The sequence below is a fragment of the Eleutherodactylus coqui genome, chromosome 10 (genome assembly GCF_035609145.1).
Source record: "Eleutherodactylus coqui strain aEleCoq1 chromosome 10, aEleCoq1.hap1, whole genome shotgun sequence".
Taxonomy (NCBI): domain Eukaryota; kingdom Metazoa; phylum Chordata; class Amphibia; order Anura; family Eleutherodactylidae; genus Eleutherodactylus; species Eleutherodactylus coqui.
In genome coordinates this window covers 37,150,362-37,174,363 of record NC_089846.1, presented here as the reverse complement: position 1 = coordinate 37,174,363, position 24,002 = coordinate 37,150,362, and the positions used below count along the sequence as shown (strand labels likewise).

General features: G+C 46.5%; 1 protein-coding gene across 1 annotated transcript in view; it reads right to left on the bottom strand.

Annotated features, from left to right (window-relative positions):
• Window positions 1-1,927: 1,927 nt before the first annotated feature.
• Window positions 1,928-24,002, bottom strand: part of RBM18 (RNA binding motif protein 18) — a 26,990-nt gene continuing 4,915 nt past the window's right edge. Inside the window, exons 2-6 of the mRNA XM_066580823.1 lie at window positions 15,248-15,381; window positions 14,814-14,940; window positions 13,263-13,349; window positions 11,127-11,212; window positions 1,928-5,298 (exon numbers count right to left, since the gene is read on the bottom strand). Coding sequence (XP_066436920.1) covers window positions 5,139-5,298; window positions 11,127-11,212; window positions 13,263-13,349; window positions 14,814-14,940; window positions 15,248-15,360 — 573 coding nt within the window. The 5' untranslated portion in view covers window positions 15,361-15,381 and the 3' untranslated portion in view covers window positions 1,928-5,138. The remainder of the gene's footprint in view (window positions 5,299-11,126; window positions 11,213-13,262; window positions 13,350-14,813; window positions 14,941-15,247; window positions 15,382-24,002) is intronic.

Sequence of the window (24,002 nt, the reverse complement as noted above, 5' to 3'; positions counted from 1 at the left end):
ATTTTTTGCTCCGTATTGTCTCCACCGCAAGGGCGAAGTCAGAAGAGCCATTTAATTAATGGCTGAGCGCAGCCTGTGATTGGCTGAGCACTGTGACCTATCACAAGCAGCGCTCAGCTGTCATTCAATGAATGGCTGAGCGCTGCCTGTGATTGGCTGAGCGTTCAGCCAATCAGACACAGCCCTTTCAGGAGGCGGGGATTTTTAAATCCGCGGCAGAAGAAGCTGCTGCAGAAGAGTGTCGGGGAAGCCAGCGACAAAATGCGCCAGAGCACAGACAGCGGCGGAGAGGTGATGATTTTGTTTTTTTTACAGCAGCTAAGGATGGTTTTTAAGGGAAGGGCTTATATTTCAAACCCTTCCCCGAAAATCACTGCGGGGGTTGCCTGCATCCCATTGCTTTCTATGGGGCAGGCTGCAGTAGCACCGGCCCCATTGAAAGTAATGGGCACAGAGCTTCAGTCATGCGCATTTTAAACATGCGTGGAGTGGGTTTTTATTGCGCACATAGGTGCACAAAAAGAACACTCGTCTGACTGAGCCCTAATATCATAATACAGAGATAATGTAAGTCTATTTAACTATTCACATGGTCATATTAATCATGGCCGTTTTTTTTAATGCAGCCTGACCCATTTTTCCCGTAATTAGCCTACGTATTTGAATTCTCTTCTATTGGGTAACTACTGATTAGTATTTACCCTGTGAAACAAAATATACGGAGGCAAACACCGATGAAATAGTGATTATATACAGTTGTAAAGTTATCCAAAATACGAATATGCGTTAGAGACATGTTATGGTATGCTCACATGAAAGTGGCCTTAGGCTGTGTTCACACGGTGCATTGTAAGCCCTCAGGCACGGAACACTCCATATGTTGCATCCATAAAGCACCATATAGAATGCTTCTGTAATACAGCGAGCAATGGAGCGACGTGTGCATTTCATCCACTTTCACTTGAAGAAAAACCCTCATAGAACTGGCCCAAAACATGTGCTAGGTGCCATGTGATATGCATGAGCACAATGCACCAACTGTTCTGTGTGCAACCAGATGACGCACCATTGTGAACAAGTCTTTTTCTAAATATTGTTCATAATAAGGGCAAAAGCTTCAATTTTTCAAGCGCAGTATTCGATATCTGTCGCAGGTCTCTTGCAAAATGCGACGGTTCTCAGTGAGAGAGACCAAGTAATCTTGTAGATATGATACCTTTTAATGGCTAACAAAAATACATGACGTTATAGCGAGCTTTCAAACCTACTTAGGGTTCTTCTTCAGGCTTAATAAGATGTGTGTATATATATTTATTTATTTTTATTTATTTATTGAGGTCCATTTACACTAAAAGATAATGGCTCAAACGACAGTTTGAGTGACAGTTTTGAGCGATCATCTTTGCATAACTCCAAGTAGCTGATTAGCTGCTTAAGAGTTAATACAGGCAGAGCAGGACACTGCCACGATAGCTCTGAGAACAAAGCAGCTGTTTTGTATATGCAAACAGCTGCGTTGTTCTAAGAGCTTTCAGCTAGTGTCCCGCTGAGAACTGCCAGCAGTATACCAGCTGAAAGAATACTATCACCGCCGTCCACTGAGAAAATCAGTGTGCGGCGCTGATAAGAATCATCAGTGATTTCTAGCTTGCCAGAAATCACTGATGAACAAATAGTGCACGAAAAGTGCACGATGGCCGTGCGTTTAGAACCAACAATTATCGCTCAAAAGACGATAAATAGGGATGAGCGAGCCTGCTCGGATAAGGCAGTTACTCAAGCGAGCCTCGCTGTTCTCAAGTAACTGCATTCTTGTCCAAGCAGGCTCGGGGGGAGAGAGAGATATCTCCCCCCCCCCCACCTCCCCGAGCCTGCTCAGACAAGAATGCAGTTACTCGAGAAGAGCGAGGCTCGCTGGAGTAACTGCCTTATCCTAGCGTGCTTGCTCATCTCTAGTGATTAATTTGCACTTAAAACAATAGCAGCAGAACAGAATGAGGAGAGGAGTAAATACTTAATTAGTCCACTGATGAGGGATGCAAAAGTTTTATGGTCTCTAAATTGGTGCTAGGGGGTCACCAGGCCTGTGTGTTATCTCTGCTATAGATTTCTCATATTCTCCACTGTAGCATGAAGCCTCTTGAGATGTTGATGCCTCTGTTGAGAGTGTCAAAGATAGTTCTAAACTTGTACTCCCATGTTTTCTATGTTATGTCCATGTCTAGAAAAATGCTCTTCCACAGGTAATTTGTTTTTCCTTTCTTTAATTGTGAGATCTCGTCCTCGCTTTAACTTTTTGTCTGGTTTCTCCAACATAAAGACCCCCATTTACTGCATGGGATCAGGTACACAACATTGGTTAGCCATTAAAAGCTATCATATCTACAAGATTACTTGGTTTCTCTTTCTGAGAACGTCACATTTTGCTCTACTTGCTAAAATGATACGAAATTGTTTGCCTTTTACTAATGGAGGTCTCTTGCAGACTTCCTAATTTAACATTATTGGGGAAAACTAAGGCATTGCACTTATCTTCTGCTTACTTTCCACAACAAACCATGACATGGTTGACCGATTCTGCCCAGTGTGGACACAGCCTGACGCCCCATTCAGACAAGTATTTTGAAGCCAAAACCACAAATGGAACCTACAGAGAAAAAGTATAATGGAAAGTTTTGTATCTTTTACGTATTTTAGACCTTCCCTTAGTTTTAGCTTAAAAATACTGTAGTGAGAAATTGACCTTCGAGATATTTTCCTATGATGAAAAACAAAATTCAGCAAATGATACATTTTGTGCGCCCCCAATGCTGGCCCTACAGATGGTGAGACTACTTTCCATCATCCGAACCCTGCAAGGCCCTGGCTCTCTCTTTTTTATCGGCAGGTTGAAAAATTCCCTATCCATTTTTATGCTCAAAAATGTTTATTTAAGCGGACCTGCCAGATCTTCTGATATGACTGCCTTAGAAAACACCCATGAAATAACAATTCTATATTGTGCCATTTCCTCAGTCATCCCTCCTGGAAATATATGAATAAACTGACAACGCCGCCTAACCATTTGCCTTATCAATATGGTGTGCTTGTCAAGCCCAGCACTGATTAGACAGTGGGGGTGTGGGTAAGGGTATGCCCCAGTGAAAAGAGGAATGCTAGCAAGCTGTCAATGTATACATTTCCAGGAGGAATAACAGAGGAACAACAATGCAGAGTTCCAAGAACAATTATTTAGAATTGTAATTTTATGGGAATTGCAAATAATCTGATCGGTCCGATCTTTTGGTGTCTCCCCGATGGTCTCCTAAATATTGGACGGTGTGTGCGTCCAATAAGGCATCAAGCTTTCACCTTTACAAGATCTTTATTTAGCGTAGTGCAAAACAGTCCAATCTACGACATTCAAGTGTAGTATCCTAATACTGTACAAAGAAACTGGAGGAACTGGTAAAAATAATAAGTTATATAGTGTTTTACAGTACTGTGTTTGGGCGACAGAAGGGGGTCTGTTCTGCAGTGCAAGGCAAATCATATACAGAGATTTCAATGTACAGTAATTACAATCAACAGAAAATACAAGAAATTGGATGCAAACATACAGGGTGGTCAGCAGGCCCTGCCAGCCACCATGCTGCACCCAGATAGCAGTTTATGTATGGAGATGTGTCCACAGAATGGCTACATGGATGTACACAGGTAAACAGCGCCAAGCCTCGGGTAAACTGCAAGCCTCACAGTTCTGGAGACCAATTGGAATCGGCATTAAAGTTTCAGCACTTTGTAGTTCAGTGCGCAGTTTAGGAGCACTCCGGGCAAAACAGTCACTGTGCAAACCCTAAGGGCCTTTCACACAGGACAGGTGATGAAAATCAACGTGCTCAATGCTTCTCCCCTACAACCTTCCCCGATATAATCTCTCAGAGAAAATTGGGGAGCCCCCATACACATAGGTGATTGGGCTGCCGTGTCAGCAGGTTTAGACACCTGGAACATTTTCAGGGGGTTGTGTATGGCACAGTGATTCACTATTGTCCTATAAATCCTGGTGTCATGCATCGCTTCTTTCTTCCCTGTATTGGCATAACACACTGAGTAAGTATTGCTCGGAGTGCTCCTTTAAAGCAGTTTTTCTCCGGGAAGCACCAGCTCCATACATTGTGCAGTGGCCTTGATTGGTACTGCAGGCTGTAAGTGAATGGGACTCAACCTGCCCACTACGCAATATACGGAGCGGTCCATTTCCTGCAGCAGAACAGCTAGAAGTGGGACGATCCCTTTAAAGAGCATCTGTGGGTTCTAATAAGATTCTGCGTCTTCTACAGGCCCATAGATTCCTTCTGAACATGTAAACTCTTTCATTGTGCCTTAAGGGCCTTTCTGTAAGCCACTTAGACCTTCTAGGGGTGCATATCTTTTTACCATTCACCCATCTGATGGGCCAATAAAAGATACCCTTAAATCCGGAATCAAATCATGTCGGATGCTCTTTAATGGTCTATTCACCTGTAACGTGTAGCCATGCGAAGGCAACGTAAAAGACTTCTTAAAAATGGCTAAAATATGTGTCAGTACCTGTTTGCAATTGTTCTAAAACGCTACTTTTTCTTCCGCAATATTCTAGATGCGTCATGCACTGTTTCCTTACATCGAAATTGCTCCTATGATCACACATTTATGGCTTGTAGACTTATTGAGGACACAGATATGTACGCAAAACCATTGGATTTCTGTCCCAGTTTGTAGCCATTCGCAGGTTTTCTAAGAATCCTCCAGGATTGTCCATTCCTATAAGGCTCTGTTCACACTTGTGTCATTGGCTTCTGTTTGTAATGCCGCCATGACCGTTCCAAAATCCCCGATGGAAACGGAGGTGTGAACAGAGCAGAACACATCTTGTACCTTATGAATAAAATAAAAGCACACACAACAGATATACATAAAAGAAACACATGTACAAAGAATGAAAACCACCAACCAACCATCCATCCCATCCCAGCTCTGCTCTCCACTCCGGATAATTCAAGTCTGCAAGGAAAAGGTTTCATGAGGTCTGTGTTATTAGAATTAATATTACTATACATTGTGAAGATGTGCTCAGAGTCTGTGGGGCTCCTTAGGAATCTTGGGGAATGGTGATGTCATCTCTTAGTCTTCCATGAACTTCTGGAATAGGGTGTACTCCTTTTCTTCTCCGAAGCCTTAAAATAAGAGTAGGACGGCTGCCCAGGTAAGTCATGGTCTGGATTCTCCGCCATCATCTTCAGTTTTGCTTCGATGGCTTTAATCTTCGCACTGACGCTGCACAGAGGACAGAAAATAAGACTTGCAGTTTAGCAAAAAGCAGGTTCCAAATAGAAGAGAACATGACTGCAGATCGGACTACACACAGGCTCTGTTTGCAGTATGTAACCTTGAAGACACGCAGCTCTGCATGGGAGCTGTGTAGACAAAACGGTACAATATTTTTAGGGCTATTTGCAAAGTTGCTTTTTTTTAATTTATTTATTTATTTTAGATTAACTGGAGCAATGAAATAATGGTTGCAGAAGCGGACACGACGGCAGCAGATATTTAAAGGAAGTCTGCTGGAGCATTACCAAAAAATGGTTCTTTTATACAGAATGTGCCTCGGAATGCTCGCCTGCCAATCAGGCCGTGCAAAGGGATTAAGAGCAGCTGATGAATGAGCAAACACTTGTTCGTCAGATGGTCAGCTCGTTCATGCGAATGCCTGTGTGCACAGGGAGATATACAGCTGGCCTATGGGAAGAAATAATCAGATTAGTGATCTTCATCCCTAGAAGTTAATTTTTGGAATGTGTAAAATAATTAAATGAAATGGGCATTGATTGACAGGCATGTAGATCGGCGCTCGTCGCTTCGGGTCTGTGTAAAAGCACCATAATGCTATCGTAAGATGTGCGATTCACAGCTTAAAAGGGAACCTGTCACCTGCCTAAAGCACCATAAACTAAGTTATGGTGTGGTTAGGCGGGTGCTGTATTATTTTATACTCACCGCAGTGCCCGTCGGACGACAATTTCACTCTTCAGTCCCGTCAAGATTGTGTGCGCTGTGCAGACTTTAACGGAGGGTGCAGCAGGATCCAGGGACCTGTCACCTGCCCTAATAGAACCATGACTTAGTTCATGGTGCAATAGGCAAGTGACAGGTTCCAATTAAAGTAACTCTACCTTTTTTTTTTGTTCCATGCAGCTTCCATTCACAAAACATCTTCCTTTTCTGCTCTTCCGGTAAACCAACGGGTTATCTCTTAAACTCATCCCCACCTACTTCACCAAAAACATGCGCTTACTGCCGTTGACTAAGGTCTCCACCTAGGTCACGCATGCCAGATACACTGTGCCTGCATTGCATTTCGGCACATGCGTGTGACGTCACTGAGGAGGAGATGAAAATAAGTCACTGCGTATGTGCGAAATGCTGAAGTGTGGTACATGTACAGCGTATCGGGAACACACGGCGTCTGCAGCTGCCTAAGCTTGAGATGTCAATCAGCAGCAGGAAGGCGTGTTTGGCAGATGAACTACCCATCAGAAGGTTTATTAGTAGTGATGAGCGAGCATACTCGCTAAGAGCAATTGCTCGATCGAGCATTTCCCTTAGCGGGTACCTGCCTGCTCGAGAGAAAAGGTTCGGCTGCCGGTGGCGGGCAGGGAGTGGCGGAGGGGAGATCTCTCTCTCCCTCTCTTCCCCCCGCTCCCTCCTGCTCATGGCCGCAACTCACCTCTCACCCGCGCCGGCACCCGAACCTTCTCTGCCGAGCGGGGAGATACTCGCTAAGGACAATGTTCGCTCGAGCAATTGTCCTTAGCGAGTATACTCGCTCATCTCTATTTAATAGGAATGACCAGATCATGCAGGAACCACGGAAAAGATGAGATTCTGTGAGTGGAAGCGGTGTGGAACAAAAAACAAAAGGTAGTTTAGTAATTTAAGCAGCGAGTTGTACATATTCTGATAGAATTACTTGGTGATGCTAAAATTACATGACAGACTTGCTTTAAAGGCTACGAACACCTTTGGGGGTATTTTTTTCACTTAACCCTTTCCACTCCAATTTCTCTGCCCCCCGCACACACCCTAGCTCTTATTTATTTTGGGTAGGAAAGTGCAGGATTCCTTAGAATTACTCAACAAAAACACATAACAATGTGCTGTCATGGTGATTTTATTAGCAGTTTTTGTTTAAATTAAACATGAATGTTTCACATTGGGAAGATCATTTGTAATAATCCTGTAAATATATGTATATTGATATTATTTGTATAACAAGACTCTATTTATTTCTAATTTCTCTAATGCTACCTATCTCTGTATTACAGTGCCATACAGGCATCCTATAACTGCACATTTTTAACACTATGCAGGACAGCTCTCCGATGTTGGAGGCTGTGCTGCACATGTATGTTATAGATGGAGCGCTGTCTTGCATAATGTAACATACATATGCAGCACAGCGTTCGACATTGGAGAGCTGTCCTGCATACTGTAATATACATATACAGCACAGCGTTCGACATCGGAGAGCTGTCCTGCATAGTGTTAAAAAAACACGTGTCGGATCTCGCCCGACATCAGAGCTATGCAGGGACATCTGAATGTCGGATGAGGTCTGACACTGGATTAAAAAGGGTTAAACATGCTTAATTTGGGCAGACAATCATTTTTTGAAATAGGATTGCATGAAACATTTTGCACAGTTTGTCTTCTGCAGCTTCTACATATCACCGTATATAGACACCGCAGTCTAAGTCTCAATAGGTGGAGTTCCGTTGGTGAAGCTGGACTGATGGATTAGTTTCCCTCTGCTCTTTCTTGAACATTATTAGCTAATTTATGAATACAAAGTTTTTTAGTGTTGTGGTCATAAATTAGGAGGAGGAGACAATCAGCCCCGAGTCCAGTCCACTGAGTGACCTCCCACTGATACTTAAGTCTTAAGTTTCCAGATAGAGTAATAAGGAGAAGCTGCAGAAGATAAGTGGTGCAAAATGTTTAAAGCAATCCTATCGAAAAATTGATTGGCAGCCGAAAATACAGGCATTTAAGTAATAAGAGATGCCTCCCAATGCTGTTCATACAGCCTCTACATTCAGTGTAGGAATAGGAATGTGAATGGAGAACAGTAGGTCTTAAAACAAACCAATTCTGGAAAGATGAAGGACATGAGAGAGTAGCAGTGTGTTCATATTCTTCTTGCTGCCAAAGTCCAATAAGAGTACATTTTTCAGGCTACGGGACTTACCGCCGTGACACAGAGCGCAGAACGAGCGGACGGAGGGACAACATGATATTCACGTTTTATCCTTGATTGTTCAACGTCTGACCTTTGTATTCTAGACCTACAGTTCATTGCTGCTCCCAAGAGTAAATCAGCTTCCTGTTAAAGCAACAGCGCTCAAATCAGTGCTCAATCAATCAGTTTAACCTTTCGTGGCCCAGCCTGCTGCCTCGGGCAAGTAGACTACATTTGGCCTTCCATTTCCTGAGCACTCAGAATGACACAGGTTGTTTGATCAGTGCTTCGCCCATGTGCCTGACAGGATCCGCAGAAAGACTGAAGCACTTGTTTGTTTAAGGACCTCCCGCTAATTGAAACGCTTCTCTATACTCTTGTCTTAGTAATTAATGTACAGACTAAAAGGATGCCATACTAATTATTCTTCATTGTGTATCGGTATAGCCAAGACTAAGCATTTGTTGTCCCCCGGACGCCGTCCGTCACTGTGTATGTGTCACAACAAATGGATATACACATTTATATAGCACATACTTATTCCGCGGCACTGTACAATACTCGATAACCCCATTGGGGCTTACGCTTCACCTATACGTGTTTTTTTCCTCTGGAGTGTTGGGGGTAACCCCGAGTACCTGAAGGCAACCCGCATAGATATGAGGAGAACATACCAACTCATGTAGATGGTGAAATGTGAACCCATGACCCCAGCTTGCAAAAGCAACAGTGCCAACCACTGAGACACGTGCATCTATAATGGACAAATAGTGCAACTTTGCAAATAGTCTTGATTAAACATATCCTGCGTTTTCGTACACAGCTCTTATACAGAGCCATGGGTCTCCATGGCTACAGACTGTAAACAAACCTTCTGTAAGCTCATCCTACAATCATGTGTTAAGGCCCATTTACACATAACTGTTATCACTCAGAATTCGTTCAAACGACCGATAATCGTTACATATAAACACGGGCATCGGGCACTTTTCGTTTGAACGCTGATTTATAAAGTGAACTTAAAATCCATTCTTCAGCTACTGGAGATAAAGCAAACACATTTATCTCTCAGTAGACCCCAAGCTGTTATCTCGGCGAGGAGTCAGCAAATAACATTGTAACCTGCTGGCAGCCGCAACAAGAACAATGCAGCTGTGTGCACAGCTGGGCATGTGATTAATCACGAGCTGAGCTCTGCAAACAGCTCCTAGGGGCTCTTTTACATGCAAATGAAGATGATCAAGTGTTAATGGACATTAACACTTTATGCAAAAAGATCACAATCTTTCAGTCGTTTGCGTGTAAAGGGGCCTTTAGTGACCAACTATTGTTGCTAATCTAGGTGTGAGTGGGGGCAACATAGGTTCTCACAATACATTATCTGTAAATTAGATTTCTACAGCCACAACATTAAATAATTCCTTTAAAATTATATTCGTTTATCAGCTTTATGTTGCCCGAACTACAGGCAGCACGGACCCTGGGACAGGGATGCTTATTGCCCCCATGGGTCTCTTACAGTTTGAGTTGAAGCGGAGCTGAGAGTCACGGGGGCGGGCAGCACCAGCCTCTCCCCGCTATCTGCATGACGATTAAAAGCTCTCTTCCTGCTTGCGTATAAGGAGAGGGCTGTCACTCTGCATGCAGTGGGCAAGGAGAAGACAACGTGGCTCAGAGCTCAGCTCAGAGTCAAACCTCAAAGTGTATTTATTCTCAAATGCTGCAGGATTGCAGAAAAAAAAACACCCACAGAGGCAACAAACGTCCTTGTCCCAGATTCATGCTGCCTGTTCAGGGGGCATGTACATGATGACAGAATCCCTTTAATTAAAGGGGTTTTCTTCAGGATAGGTTACCGTCAATCAGCTGTTGGTAAAGGTCAGTGACACTGATTTGTCAGATGGCCTAAAAGCATTCAAGTGAATGAGATTGCAATACCAGACACAGCCACTACAGAAGTGCTGTGCTGGTATGCAGTGAAGAGGTCACTCGAGCTCCGTAACCTCTTCAAGCAGCTAACTGTCGGGATACAGTCCCAAGCGGCAAATCCCACCAATTGGATATTGATGACCTATCCTGAACAATAAAGTTTTACTTGTTTTTTTTGTAAATAATGTAGAATGAAAAGTAATACATCTTTCTAATATATGGTGCTTTGTGTTTCAGTTCTTCATCATGTTCACGATGTGTTTGCTGTCTGTGAACAGAAACATTATTACTTATAATTGGCCACTAAAAACCCATTCAGACAAAACACTCCTCGCAGATGAGAGTTTACTACAGTTGTATCCAATGTAGTCAATCCTCTGCAAACTTAACCTTTTCCAATCCACTGTCTGACATCTGAAGACATTCTGATTAAAGGCAGTTCTGATGTCGGAAGATGTCCGGCAGGGTATTCTTACTGTATATTGCCGGTCGCTTTGTTGTTGGGGGGGCCTCTCCTGCATGTCCCATAGTGCAGTACTGGCTCAAGCCAGCAGATGGTGCCATTGTATAATGGCAGAAAGAAAAAGCCCCCTAGGGAACCCTGAATCCAAAATTGGATTGCAAAGGGTTAATACAAAAACAGCACAAATATCTCTTCCACCCTTTTAAAATGTTACTATGTATCAGGGTGAACAAAATGTATGACTGCAGGCTGTTTAGTTCACACGGATTCTCTGTACTGGAAACAACTGGAAAAGCTTCAGCATTTGGCCTGCAAGGGTCTTCAGGCTTGTGAATAAACACATATGTTTCCATTCACTAAAAGCAAGGAGAATGCCTGTGCTTACAATACAATGCCTATGGCATCACCGTCAAGATGGCCAACGATAGATAAGACACATGGATGGATATGCTACATGCAAACACAAGAAGTCACCTTAGTGTGGACTGAGTTGGTTCTGTGCTTGAAGATGGTTCCAGACTGATTGGCAAGACTTTCTCACTCTTATAGTTATCGTATCTCTGGAAAACAAGAAGGCAAATGGGTTATAATTACCGAAGTTGGGTGACATCACAATGCTTAGAGTGGCCTTACACATTAGAGGACTGTTGGCCAAACGCTTGATTAGCCATCTCACCCAGCACCCACTTGTATGCTTTACTGAGCTCGCATGTGTTCTGGATGTACAGAAGGGGAAGACTGCTGTCCGAGAACAAAATGATCAGACACTTGGTGTTGGGGAAGAGTTGGGATACAAGCACATATATTAGATGACTAGCCGGTCTCATCAAAATCGGCACACCAGGACGATATAAATCTAATGTCTATAGCCAGCCTTAACGTCATAGTGCTCTTTTAAAGGGGTGTTTTCCGGCAATACACAGAGATAGCCCATCGTCAGGACGGGCCTACAGTGTGTGATAGGTGCTAGTCTGACTCCTGGACCCCCACCAATTAGCAGAGTGAAGGGATAGGGTGCTCACTAGAGATGAGCGAGTGTACTCACTAAGGCACATTACTCTCCGCTCGTCTCTAAAGATTCGGGGGGCGGCGGGAGCGGCGGGGGAGAGCGGGGAGGAACGGAGGGGAGATCTCTCCCTCCCTCTCTCCGCCACAACTCACCTGTCACCTGCGCCGGCCCCCGAATCTTTAGAGATGAGCGGAGAGTAATGTGCCTTAGTGAGTACACTCGCTCATCTCTAGTGCTCCCCGTAGGCCTAGAGCCGGTGCCTGCTAACGCAGCTCAAACACAGAGTCAATTAACATCTACTTATTACCTGCTCTTAGGAAAAAATAATACATTAGTTTTACTAAACAATACTGCGCTAACGTAAGAGCCATGTCCAACTGAAGCAGTCAACTGACTGAAAACGGCGATGCATTCGCCATCAGTTTTAAGTGACAGGCAGCCCATCCTATCCTACCTCTAACCCACTAATGACATAGACTACTTTACTATTTAAGGACCGGGCAATTTTTTTTTTTCCATCTTCACTTTATTTTTTGTCGACACAGCCGTATGTTGGTCTGTTTGATGCATGGCACTCTGCAGTTTTTATTGGTACCATTTGGGGTACATATAATGTATTGCATAACTTATGAATTTTTCGAGGAACAGAGTAAAAAAAAACAAAAAAAAAACAGCAATTCTGTCTTTTTTTGTTTTTAATGCTTCACCATGTGGTGTAGATGACATGATAACTTTTTTCTGTAAGTCATTACAGCGATACCAAAGTCATATTATAGTCATTTAAAGTCATCTATCACATATAGAACCGTAACTTTATTGATGGAGCTGTGTAAGGGCTTGCTTTTTGTATGAGGAGCTGTAGGTTTTATCGGTACCGTTGTGAGGTACAAACAACTTTGGAGAGGTGAAATGAACAAAAACGGCATTCTGGCTTTGTTTTTACTTACTTTTATTTTACAGTGTTGGATAAAACATGCATTTAATTTACATGCACATCAGGTCACTACAGATGCGGTTATAACAAATAGGTATATTACTTTACTAAATTTAAAAAAAGCACGTCGGAAGAGTCCGTTTTATATTCTATTTCTATTCTTTTTTCACAATTTTAATATTTTTTTTTTAGGTATTTCTATGTCAGCCTATGTTTGATCCGATAATACACTGCAATACTTCTGTACTGCAGTGCAGTAATGCTTTTCTTTTAAAACAAATGCCATGGCACACCTGGCAGCCACTGTTAGGCCTCTGGTAGCAATTTATTGGCCCTCTGCGGTTGGATGGCAGAGGGCGGATGATGTCACAGAGGCAGCTACCTCCCTTTGTTATCCACTTACATACTACAGCTTGTAAGGGGTTAACGACGAGAATCCAAGTTCTTTCTGATCCCTGCCACTGCAGCGGAATTCAGGTTGTCCCTTACAGCCTGCTTCTGCTGCAGATAGTGCAGGCTCATTTCCTGAGCCCACGCCATCTATACTTTATGTTGTAAATGTACTACATTTTAAGCGAACTCACTCCCGCTTATGACAAGGGAATGGGTTTAAAGCCAAATGAATGGTAAATATTAGATTGACTTTGGTTGTACTTAGGGATGTTACCTTAATTTGTGCATGTGCCCATCTCACGACCAATTTCTTGGACAGGGCCATCTTTCCATTGAGGCATTGAATAGCCTTTTCTGCCTCCTGTTAAAAAAAAATCAGTTGATCACATTCACATACTGCAGAAAGCAAATGCCATGTCACAATCAGGGGGCATGTATGGCGAGTTTCTGGACTTTAACCTACGTGCAATGACAGGTGGCACTGTCCGTCATCGTGTCAGCCTGATAAGCTGAAATAGTCACATAACACAATTAAAATCCGCAGCGTAAATCCACGGTAACCATAGAAATTTCTGATTGAAATTAGTGCTGTATCTATAAAGAGTACCTAACTTTTTAGAATAAGCTGCCATGTGTGTAATAACACTATTTCTGGTCATTATAGGGCCGTTCTCACACGACCGGATCTGCGATAGTCACCCACCCGGGGGATCCGCGGTATTTCGCATGCATTCAGAAAATAGAACATTCACTATGTCCGCTCGCATGTGAGCGGACAGCGATTGCGATTTCCGCTTGTTCTATTTTTTTTTTTTTTTATTTCAATTGTCTGACTAAGGTGGTAGGTTCTTGGAGCCAGCAGGGGTCTTAGGGCTCCACCGTACTGTCATAATGATCCTGTGTAACAAGGACCCGTTCTGCTTGGGCATAATATGATAAATGGCGCACATTACAAAGAATATATTAATCCATGCGACTTATTCTTTGTTCCAATGGCTGCTACACTAAGGATCTACTCAGGGAGGGATACATGCTAAGACAGAGACCTGTGCCCTAAAATGCCACCCTTGTATTGTTGTTATACAACTGAGAAAGAAGAATTTATTTGTATTTGGGGTAAATCGATTTGGTTAAACGCGCCATCTCATTATGTCGACCATCTTTTTTTTAATTGAAGTCGTTAGCTCTGACTTCAGAACCCTTGGTGATGACTGGGGGAAGCAACAGCTGTCATACATTTCTTCTGCAGTCAACCATGGCCACTAAATGGAGAACTCTCAAAAGGGGTGTCTGGGATTAGAAAGAAGGTCCTACTTTTTACTCCCAGAAACAGCTCCACCATTGTTCATGGACTGTGCCTGAAATCGCATGGCATTATGGGAAATATCATGCATTTGCATTACCTGGTATGCGGATTGATTTAAAATGGTTTCTGGGACTCCAATACTTTAGGATAGGTCATCAATATCTGATCGGTACGGACCAGCTCCTCTTGACCCCCGCTGATCAGCTGCTTGAAGAGACCATGGCACCTCCTCTTAGGCCGCTGACATCACATTAATTCATCACGTGAACAGCTCAGACTCATTCAAGCAAATGTGATGGAGTTGCTATACCAGGCACTGCCAGTAGAAAATGTACAGTGCTGTGCCGAACGCCGTGGCCTCTTCAAACAACTCATCAGTGGAGTTCCCAAGTGGCATACCCCAACCGATCAAACATTGATGCCCTATCCCATCGGAGTCCTGGAAAATCCTTTTTAACATTTTCAGAAATCAATGTTAGATATGTATTTTGCTGTGAGGAACTCTTAGGATAAACTTACCAGTTTTGTCTCAAAATTCACAAAACAGTAACCCCGAGGTTGCCCTTCCAGTGGCCCAGATTTGTGAAACAGGAAATCAAATTGCTTGACTTTGCCAAACTTCTGTAGTAATTTTAACAAATGATACCTAAAGGAATATATCAATTTTGCGTTAACATAAACCTAAAGGGAGAAAGGGGGAAAAAAAGCAAAAAGTAACTGCAGACATATTACAGAGAAGCTCTAGTTACATCAGTGGTCAAAGGAAACAGGGAAGACAAAAGACACGTTGGCTGGACACCATCAAGAAGGACACAGGATGGACATCAGGCAACTGAAAGCAGCCGTAGAGAATGGAGAAGACCGGCCTACAGAGTATCCAAGAGGCGGACATGGCTGAGCGGATAGAACTGGAATGTAGTTACATATCTGATAATACCAAAGTCCCCACTTACTCAGTGATTTTAGGGTCCAGATTCCCAATCCATAGCCGATGTCCATCCTGAAGTGACCCCTCGGACAGGATTGATGCGTTCTCCAGAGGCAATGATTTTAATTCTTCCTCCATCGAGGTGTCCTAGAAGCAACGCTAAGAACAGAACCAGATGAAGATGATTACCACCAGGTCTGTTCACACGCGGCGGACTGACTACAAACATTTCACAATGGTCTCAATGATCAGAATGGGGCTTGCAGAAATCCATGTGATTGCCACCAAAACAACCCTATTTATGACAAAGGAACTGATTTTTAGTCGCAGGAGACCGATATTTCAAAGGTCCAATTTATCGGCAATATTTCTAAGGTTCACCCTATGAAAGATTTGGCACGATCATGTATGTTATTCATATGGGTCAGGAACGGTACCTTTTTGCCTTAGGGAGAGCACCTAGAAGGTGAGTGAGGGGACTTATAAGGCCATTCATGCTTCTCTGGGAAATATGCAAATAAGGGAGATGGAACAATACCTCTGCAGCGCCACCTATTGGAAGGCAATCTTCCGTCTCCCTTATTTGCATGTTATTCATATGTGATTCTCCTCAACATTTTCACCTGATGAGCCAATGCCTTCCTTCCTTTCCTAGATATATTTTGGTACATCTACAGCCCTTTTGAAGTTACCGCAGAAGGCACCATCAATTAGATATGTAGGGGCTCATCAGGTGGGACACCACAAATCTAAGGCCCAAGCCTCAGAGACCAGGGACGGACCAAGTATTAGACGTGTGAACGGTCAGCTCCATGTTGGATTTTTCCAACGTGTATCCAACTTTATCTCGGGGAGTACACCGAGACTGAGCATCTTCCACATGCAATATGTCAGTTCTTTTTTTCCGCACTGCGGATTCCAGAATAATCTGTGCAGAAAAATGTGTGTCACATGAACAGCGTGGATTTTCATAGCATTCAATAGCGATTGGAGGGGACCGCCTGGCAGCCATCACTGGCGACGGGAGGGAGGGGGCCGCCTGGCAGCCATCACTGGCGACGGGAGGGAGGGGGGCGCCTGGCAGCCATCACTGGCGACGGGAGGGAGGGGGGCGCCTGGCAGCCATCACTGGCGACGGGAGGGAGGGAGGGGGGCGCCTGGCAGCCATCACTGGCGACGGGAGGGAGGGAGGGGGGCGCCTGGCAGCCATCACTGGCGACGGGAGGGAGGGAGGGGGGCGCCTGGCAGCCATCACTGGCGACGGGAGGGAGGGAGGGGGGCGCCTGGCAGCCATCACTGGCGACGGGAGGGAGGGAGGGGGGCGCCTGGCAGCCATCACTGGCGACGGGAGGGAGGGAGGGGGGCGCCTGGCAGCCATCACTGGCGACGGGAGGGAGGGAGGGGGGCGCCTGGCAGCCATCACTGGCGACGGGAGGGAGGGAGGGGGGCGCCTGGCAGCCATCACTGGCGACGGGAGGGAGGGAGGGGGGCGCCTGGCAGCCATCACTGGCGACGGGAGGGAGGGAGGGGGGCGCCTGGCAGCCATCACTGGCGACGGGAGGGAGGGAGGGGGGCGCCTGGCAGCCATCCCTGGCGACGGGAGGGAGGGGGGCGCCTGGCAGCCATCCCTGGCGACGGGAGGGAGGGAGGGGGGCGCCTGGCAGCCATCCCTGGCGACGGGAGGGAGGGAGGGGGGCGCCTGGCAGCCATCCCTGGCGACGGGAGGGAGGGGGGCGCCTGGCAGCCATCCCTGGCGACGGGAGGGAGGGGGGCGCCTGGCAGCCATCCCTGGCGACGGGAGGGAGGGGGGCGCCTGGCAGCCATCCCTGGCGACGGGAGGGAGGGGGGCGCCTGGCAGCCATCCCTGGCGACGGGAGGGAGGGGGGCGCCTGGCAACCATCCCTGGCGACGGGAGGGAGGGGGGCGCCTGGCAACCATCCCTGGCGACGGGAGGGAGGGGGGCGCCTGGCAGCCATCCCTGGCGACGGGAGGGAGTGGGCCGCCTGGCAGCCATCCCTGGCGACGGGGGGAGTGGGCCGCCTGGCAGCCATCCCTGGCGACGGGGGGAGTGGGCCGCCTGGCAGCCATCCCTGGCGACGGGGGGAGTGGGCCGCCTGGCAGCCATCCCTGGCGACGGGGGGAGTGGGCCGCCTGGCAGCCATCACTGGCGACGGGGGGAGTGGGCCGCCTGGCAGCCATCACTGGCGACGGGGGGAGTGGGCCGCCTGGCAGCCATCACTGGCGACGGGGGGAGTGGGCCGCCTGGCAGCCATCACTGGCGACGGGGGGAGTGGGCCGCCTGGCAGCCATCACTGGCGACGGGGGGAGTGGGCCGCCTGGCAGCCATCACTGGCGACGGGGGGAGTGGGCCGCCTGGCAGCCATCACTGGCGACGGGGGGAGTGGGCCGCCATGGCAGCCATCACTGGCGACGGGGGGAGTGGGCCGCCTGGCAGCCATCACTGGCGATGGGGGGAGTGGGCCGCCTGGCAGCCATCACTGGCGACGGGGGGGAGTGGGCCGCCTGGTAGCCATCACTGGCGACAGGGGGAGTGGGCCGCCTGGCAGCCATCACTGGCGACGGGGGGAGTGGACCGCCTGGCAGCCATCACTGGCGACGGGGGGAGTGGACCGCCTGGCAGCCATCACTGGCGACGGGGGGAGTGGACCGCCTGGCAGCCATCACTGGCGACGGGGGAAGTGGACCGCCTGGCAGCCATCACTGGCAACGGGGGGAATGGGCCGCCTGACAGGGATGTGGGAGGTTTCAGTGCAGTAAACACTGCAACAAAAACCATGTGCGTTTTGGGGTTTTTTTTCTGCAGAGGTGGCCGAACCACGAATGATTTTTGCTTATCTGGTTGTTGTTGTGTTTTATAGCACGTCTAACCTGCCAAGTGTGAATGCACTATTAGCCTGCGTTCGTATGGAGTGGATCTGCCACGGATATACTTTGCAAGGAAAATGCACGCCGTCATTTAAAGTGGCAGCAATGTGTATCAGAGTTTCATATTCTCATCCACTCGCTACAGAAAAAAATCCACCTCATGGGCTCTTGCACACGGGCGGATTTGATTTGCAGAATCCAGGGCCGGCGGCTGCCCCCGGATTTCGCAGAAAATACTGCCCTTAGCCTCCTATGGAGATCCGCTGCTTCGAGCACACAAGCGAAAATTTCCACTTGTAGCAGAAAAATCGCAGCATGCTCCATTCTGTGCGGTTTTCCAGGAAATAGTCGTTCTGTGAATGGAGGCGGTACGGGCCAAAGACCGCTCTGGCTGCCCGCCTCCCTTCACAGTAAACAGGCAGTCGCTGAAAGATTGAGTGACTCCTGTTTACACGGCCCGACAGTTGCTGGGCTTTTAGGTGAGCTAAAAACTAAGCGACTCTGACCAATAAGCGATTTGACATTCAGCGCCCCATAGGCGGCCGCTTGTACATAGGACGACTATCACCCGAATCCACTATTTCCAGTGATCATCGCCCCATGTAAAGTTACTCTTAGGAAGATCACTGGGAGATCTGCAGGAAAGTTCTAAATCTCCTTTGTGCAACAGTTGGCTCGGGGCGGCCGACTCCAGGATACGGGAAGGAGATGTCTCTATTAAACTGATGAGTTGACACACAACTAACAAGAGCTCTCGTACAGAGTTACAGGGCACCAGGCACAATTACATCAGATTTGGTGTAAGATTTCCATTTTTCGGTCTGGTATAGATCAGTGTCTTTCTGTGAATCTCGCTCTTAGATTAGCTGCGATTCCTGAGAGACTGAGGATCACAGCCAAGTATCGGCCGGTGAGACAAAGCATTCATCTCCAATCAATACAAAGAAATCACTGCTCAACTTCATGGAGGAACCCCAAAGTACGGGGGAAGATCCGGCGGAGGTATCATCAGGACACTGGAACGTGGGCAACAGTAACTCAGCGCAGGCGAACAAAGAAGCATCAGAATACTTACACAGCAGGCGAAAAGGGAGACAAAGGCCCAAAGACCGGACTCCGCAGCAAATACTGCCCATTGATGTGCGATGGAAAATCAATTTTCCGAGCAGAAATCAAACACGATTTTCCGCTTGCGGATGGAAAATCGCAACATGTCCTATTCCAGCGCGGACGCCTTCCACTAAAGTCAATGGAAGACGTATGAACGGCGGCCCTTCCACAATGACATTATGGAAGGGTCGCGGATTCCGCGTCATCGCCTAGCGACGGCACGGCATTTTTCTGCATTCCGCATGTGCGCCGTCCGGAACATCCGCAATACAGAAAAGATGACAGCGGACAAGTAAGCAGGGTCACCGGCTGAGCACAGGCCCGGATTCCGCTATGGGGTCCCGCATGCGGAATCCGACCCAGCTGTGTCTTTCGGCTTCACATGTTATAGTATAGCAAACCCGGAACTCGCTCTGTAACGTACATTCTCCATATACAACGAGCTACACCACACTTTATTAGCCTTTTTTTTCTACTAGTTAATTAGAATTTCCACAAACATTGAATAGCTGCTTTTGGACAGTATTTTCAGAGGGATAATACATGTGGGCCTGGTAGTACCTCTACGTGTAAGGGCTCAGATCTAGTGTTTTGGAGGCTGATGTTGCAGGTGAGCTTCTACATTTCAGGTTGAGTAAGGTGATGGGTCCAGATGATGCCCACCCCAAAGTTCTTAAAGAACTCCAATCTGTGTTTGCTGCACCTCTAACGGATTTGTGTAACCAGTCCCTGCTAACAGGCAATGTTCCCAATAACTGGAGAATGGCCAATGTTGTACTCATCCGCGAGAAGGGTAGTAGAGAAGAAGCCGGGAACTACAGGCCAGTTACTTTACCATCAGTAGTAGTTAGGGTAAAATCGTACAAGAAAATCACGCAAGTTTTTTACGTTGCGAGACGCACAAAAATACAATCCGTTATTTGCAATGTGTATATTCAGGGGGGAGATTTTTCACTTGCGGCGATGCTGCGAGGCGGAGAAAGACGCAGCATGTTCTACTTCCATATGAGTCTCGAATGACACTAGAACATGCAGATATGTGGTCTCCCGCACATTGCACGGATAGCGTGCCAACATGCCGTGGGATTCGCTTTTGCCAGTGTGGATGCACCCTTGGGGCTTTTACCCACTAGCGTTTTTTTTAACACTGATATCGCTGCATTTTTTTTCAATGGGACTTTCTATTGTTTAAATCGCATCACACAAAAATCACAAAAGCACAAACTTGCGATTTTTGCGTGATGCGATTTTAACACTAGAAAGTCCCATTGAAAAAAAATGCAGCGATATCAGTGTTAAAAAAAACGCTAGTGGGTAAAAGCCCTAAAAGTAATGGAAACTCGACTGAAAAAGGAGGACATTTGACCACTTAAAAACGAACAACCATTTGGACCCTAAACAGCCCGGCTTTACTGAGGGCGGGTCACGCCAAACTAATCTGACAGAGAAGTGCTGGGTGAAGGTCTCCGATACAGTTCCACATAGGGAGCTTAAAGATAAGTTATTGAAAATTGGACTTATTCCTTTGATAGTCCGATGGATTTGTAGTAGGTTATAAGATGGATATCAGAGTGTATACTGAACTGGCAGTTACAAGTGGTGACCACAAGGGTCTCTCCCGCTACTATTCTTTTTAGTATGTTCTTAAGGCCGCCCTCACACAGGGCGTTTTTGTACAGCGTTTAGCGCTGCATCTTCAGCCCTGCGCTGCGCTAAACGCTGTACAAAGCCCCCATTCATTTCAATAGGGCTGCTCACACAAGTGAGCATCAAAACGCTGCGCTTTGACAGCGATGCAAGTTTTATCTTTGGCCATTTTCAGCCCTGCGTCAGCCATTGAAATAAATGGGCAGCGTTTTCAACGCTGCTGATATTGCAGCACAACTTGCTACCACGTTTTTGACAGCGCTAAATGCAAGTGCTAGCTACACTACCTAAAAAACAAAAAAATCAATACCGTTCGGGTCCCTGCCCCTGAACTCCGGAGCTCTGGGCAGGCTGCCGGGCACTTGTCAAGCCGACAGAGCATCTATTGCTAGTGACAGGGTTTGAAGACCCCGCCTCCAGCAAGAGATTGCTCTGATTGGATCATCAAGTTCTGGCTCAGCCAATCAGAGGCAGCGCTCGATGAACCAATCGAGCGCTGGCTGTGATTGGCTGAGCCCATGAGCTCAGCCAATCAGAGCAACCTCTTGCTGGAGGCGGGGTCTTCAAACCTAGTCACTAGCAAAAGATGCTCTGTCAGCGATGACAAGTGCCTGGAAGCCTGCCTGGAGCTCTGGAAAGCAGCGTGAGGGACCCGCACGCCGCCAGCTAGGTGAGTATTCTTTTGGAGTTTTTTTTGTAGCTTCGATGGCTGCGTTTTCAGCTCTTCTGAAGACACAGCCAAAACGTTGTCAAAAATGCATGACAATGCTGTGTTTCTGTAAACGCCCATGTGAGGGAGGCCTAAGTGACATAGAAGAAGGTTTAACGCTCTGTGTTTGCTGATGACACACAAGTGTGCAGTAGGGTTGATACTCCTGGTGGTGTCTTGAACACGGAGAAAGATTTAGTCTTACTGGATACAATGGAAACTGCAGTTTAATGTTTCCAAATGGAAAATAATACACTTGGGGAGAAGAAATCCTGGGACTGAGTATCATATCAGCTGTTCTGAGTTATCCAGGACTTCAGAAGAGGATTTAGGGGTTGTGATGTCTGACAGCCTTAAAATGAGTCTGCAGTTTGGTCAAAGAAAGCAAGCACCATGTTTTCCCAAAAATAAAAACCTGTCTCATTAATTTTTGTCCCAAAAGAGGAACTATTTTACTTACTTAGCAGGCTCAGTCCAGGTACTCCTGCTGCTCTCCAGAGCTCCGCTGCGTGTCCTGCAGTCCTCGACTGCCCACAGAAGATCACTTCCTGGTTACAAGATTCATAAATCCCACCTCCAGGAAGCGCTGGCTCTGATTGCTTCCCGAGCTCTGCTCAGCCAATCAATGCAGCGCTCAAGCAAATCACAGCCGTTGCATTGTAGAGGCGGGATTTATCAATTAGCTCAGCCCCTGCATTGATTGGCCAATTGCTAAATCCCGCCTCCACAATGCGATGGTTGTGATTGGCTGAGCAGCAGTTGAAGAACCAATCAATGTAGCGCTGGATGAACCAATCACAGCCATCACTTTCTGGAGGTGGTATTTATGAATCTCATAACCAGGAAGTGATCTGTGGGTAACCGAGGACACGCTGTGAAACTCTGGAGAGCCAGCAGGAGGACCTGGACCGAGTCTGCTAGGTAATATATTCCTTTTTTAAATGTAATGCAGCTAGGGCTCATTTCTTGGGGTAGGTCTTATTTAGGGGGAATCGGTAGGAAGCTCAACTGCATAGCTAGAGGGCCAACAGTAGAAAGTGGGAGAGTGTGACTTTTCTCTATAGAGCTCTGGTGAGACCACATCTGGAAATACTGTGTTCACTTCTGGAGATGTTACCTACAGAAAGACTATTACAACAGGACAGACAAAGGGAGAGCCTTTATATATGTTACAGGAGGAGAGAAGGGAGAGGAAGACATGATGGAGACCTTTATATATGTTACAGGAGAGAAGAGAGAGGAGGGACATGATGGAAACCTTTATATATATTACAGGAGGAGAGAAGGGAGAGGAGGACATGATGGAGACCTTTATATATGTTACAGGAGAGAAGAGAGAGGAGGGACATGATGGAAACCTTTATATATATTACAGGAGGAGAGAAGGGAGAGGGGGACATGATGGAAACCTTTATATATGTTATAGGAGGAGAGAAGGGAGAGGAGGGACATGATGGAAACCTTTATATATGTTATAGGAGGAAAGAAGGGAGAGGAGGGACATGATGGAAACCTTTATATATATTACAGGAGGAGAGAAGGGAGAGGGGGGATATGATGGAAACCTTTATATATGTGGGGGAGGAGAGAAGGGAGAGGAGGGACATGATGGAAACCTTTATATATGTTACAGGAGGAGAGAAGGGAGAGGGGGACATGATGGAAACCTTTATATCTGTTACAGGAGGAGAGAAAGGAGAGGGGGGACATGATGGAAACCTTTATATATGTGGGGGAGGAGAGAAGGGAGAGGGGGACATGATGGAAACCGTTATATGTGTTACAGGAGGACAGAAGGGATAGGGTGACATGATGGAAACCTTTATATATGTTACAGAAGGAGGGAAGGAAGGGGGGGGCATGATGGAAACCTTTATATATGTTACAGGAGGAGGGAAGGAAGGGGGGGACATGATGGAAACCTTTATATGTGTTACAGGAGGAGAGAAGAAAGAGGAGGACATGATGGAAACCTTTATATATATATTACAGAAGGAGAGAAGGGAGAGGGGAGACATGATGGAAACCTTTATATATGTTACAGGAGGAGGGAAGGAAGGGGGGGGACATGATGGAAACCGTTATATGTGTTACAGGAGGAGAGAAGGGAGAGGGGAGACATGATGGAAACCTTTATATATGTTACAGGAGGACAGAAGGGAGAGGGGGACATGATGGAAATCTTTATATATGTTACAGAAGGAGGGAAGGAAGGGGGGCACATGATGGAAACCTTTATATATATATTACAGACGGAGAGAAGGGAGAGGGGAGACATGATGGAAACCTTTATATATGTTATAGGAGGAAAGAAGGGAGAGGAGGGACATGATGGAAACCTTTATATATGTTACAAGAGGAATCAAGGGAGAGGAGGACATGATGGAAACCTTTATATATGTTACAGGAGGAGAGAAGGGAGAGGGGG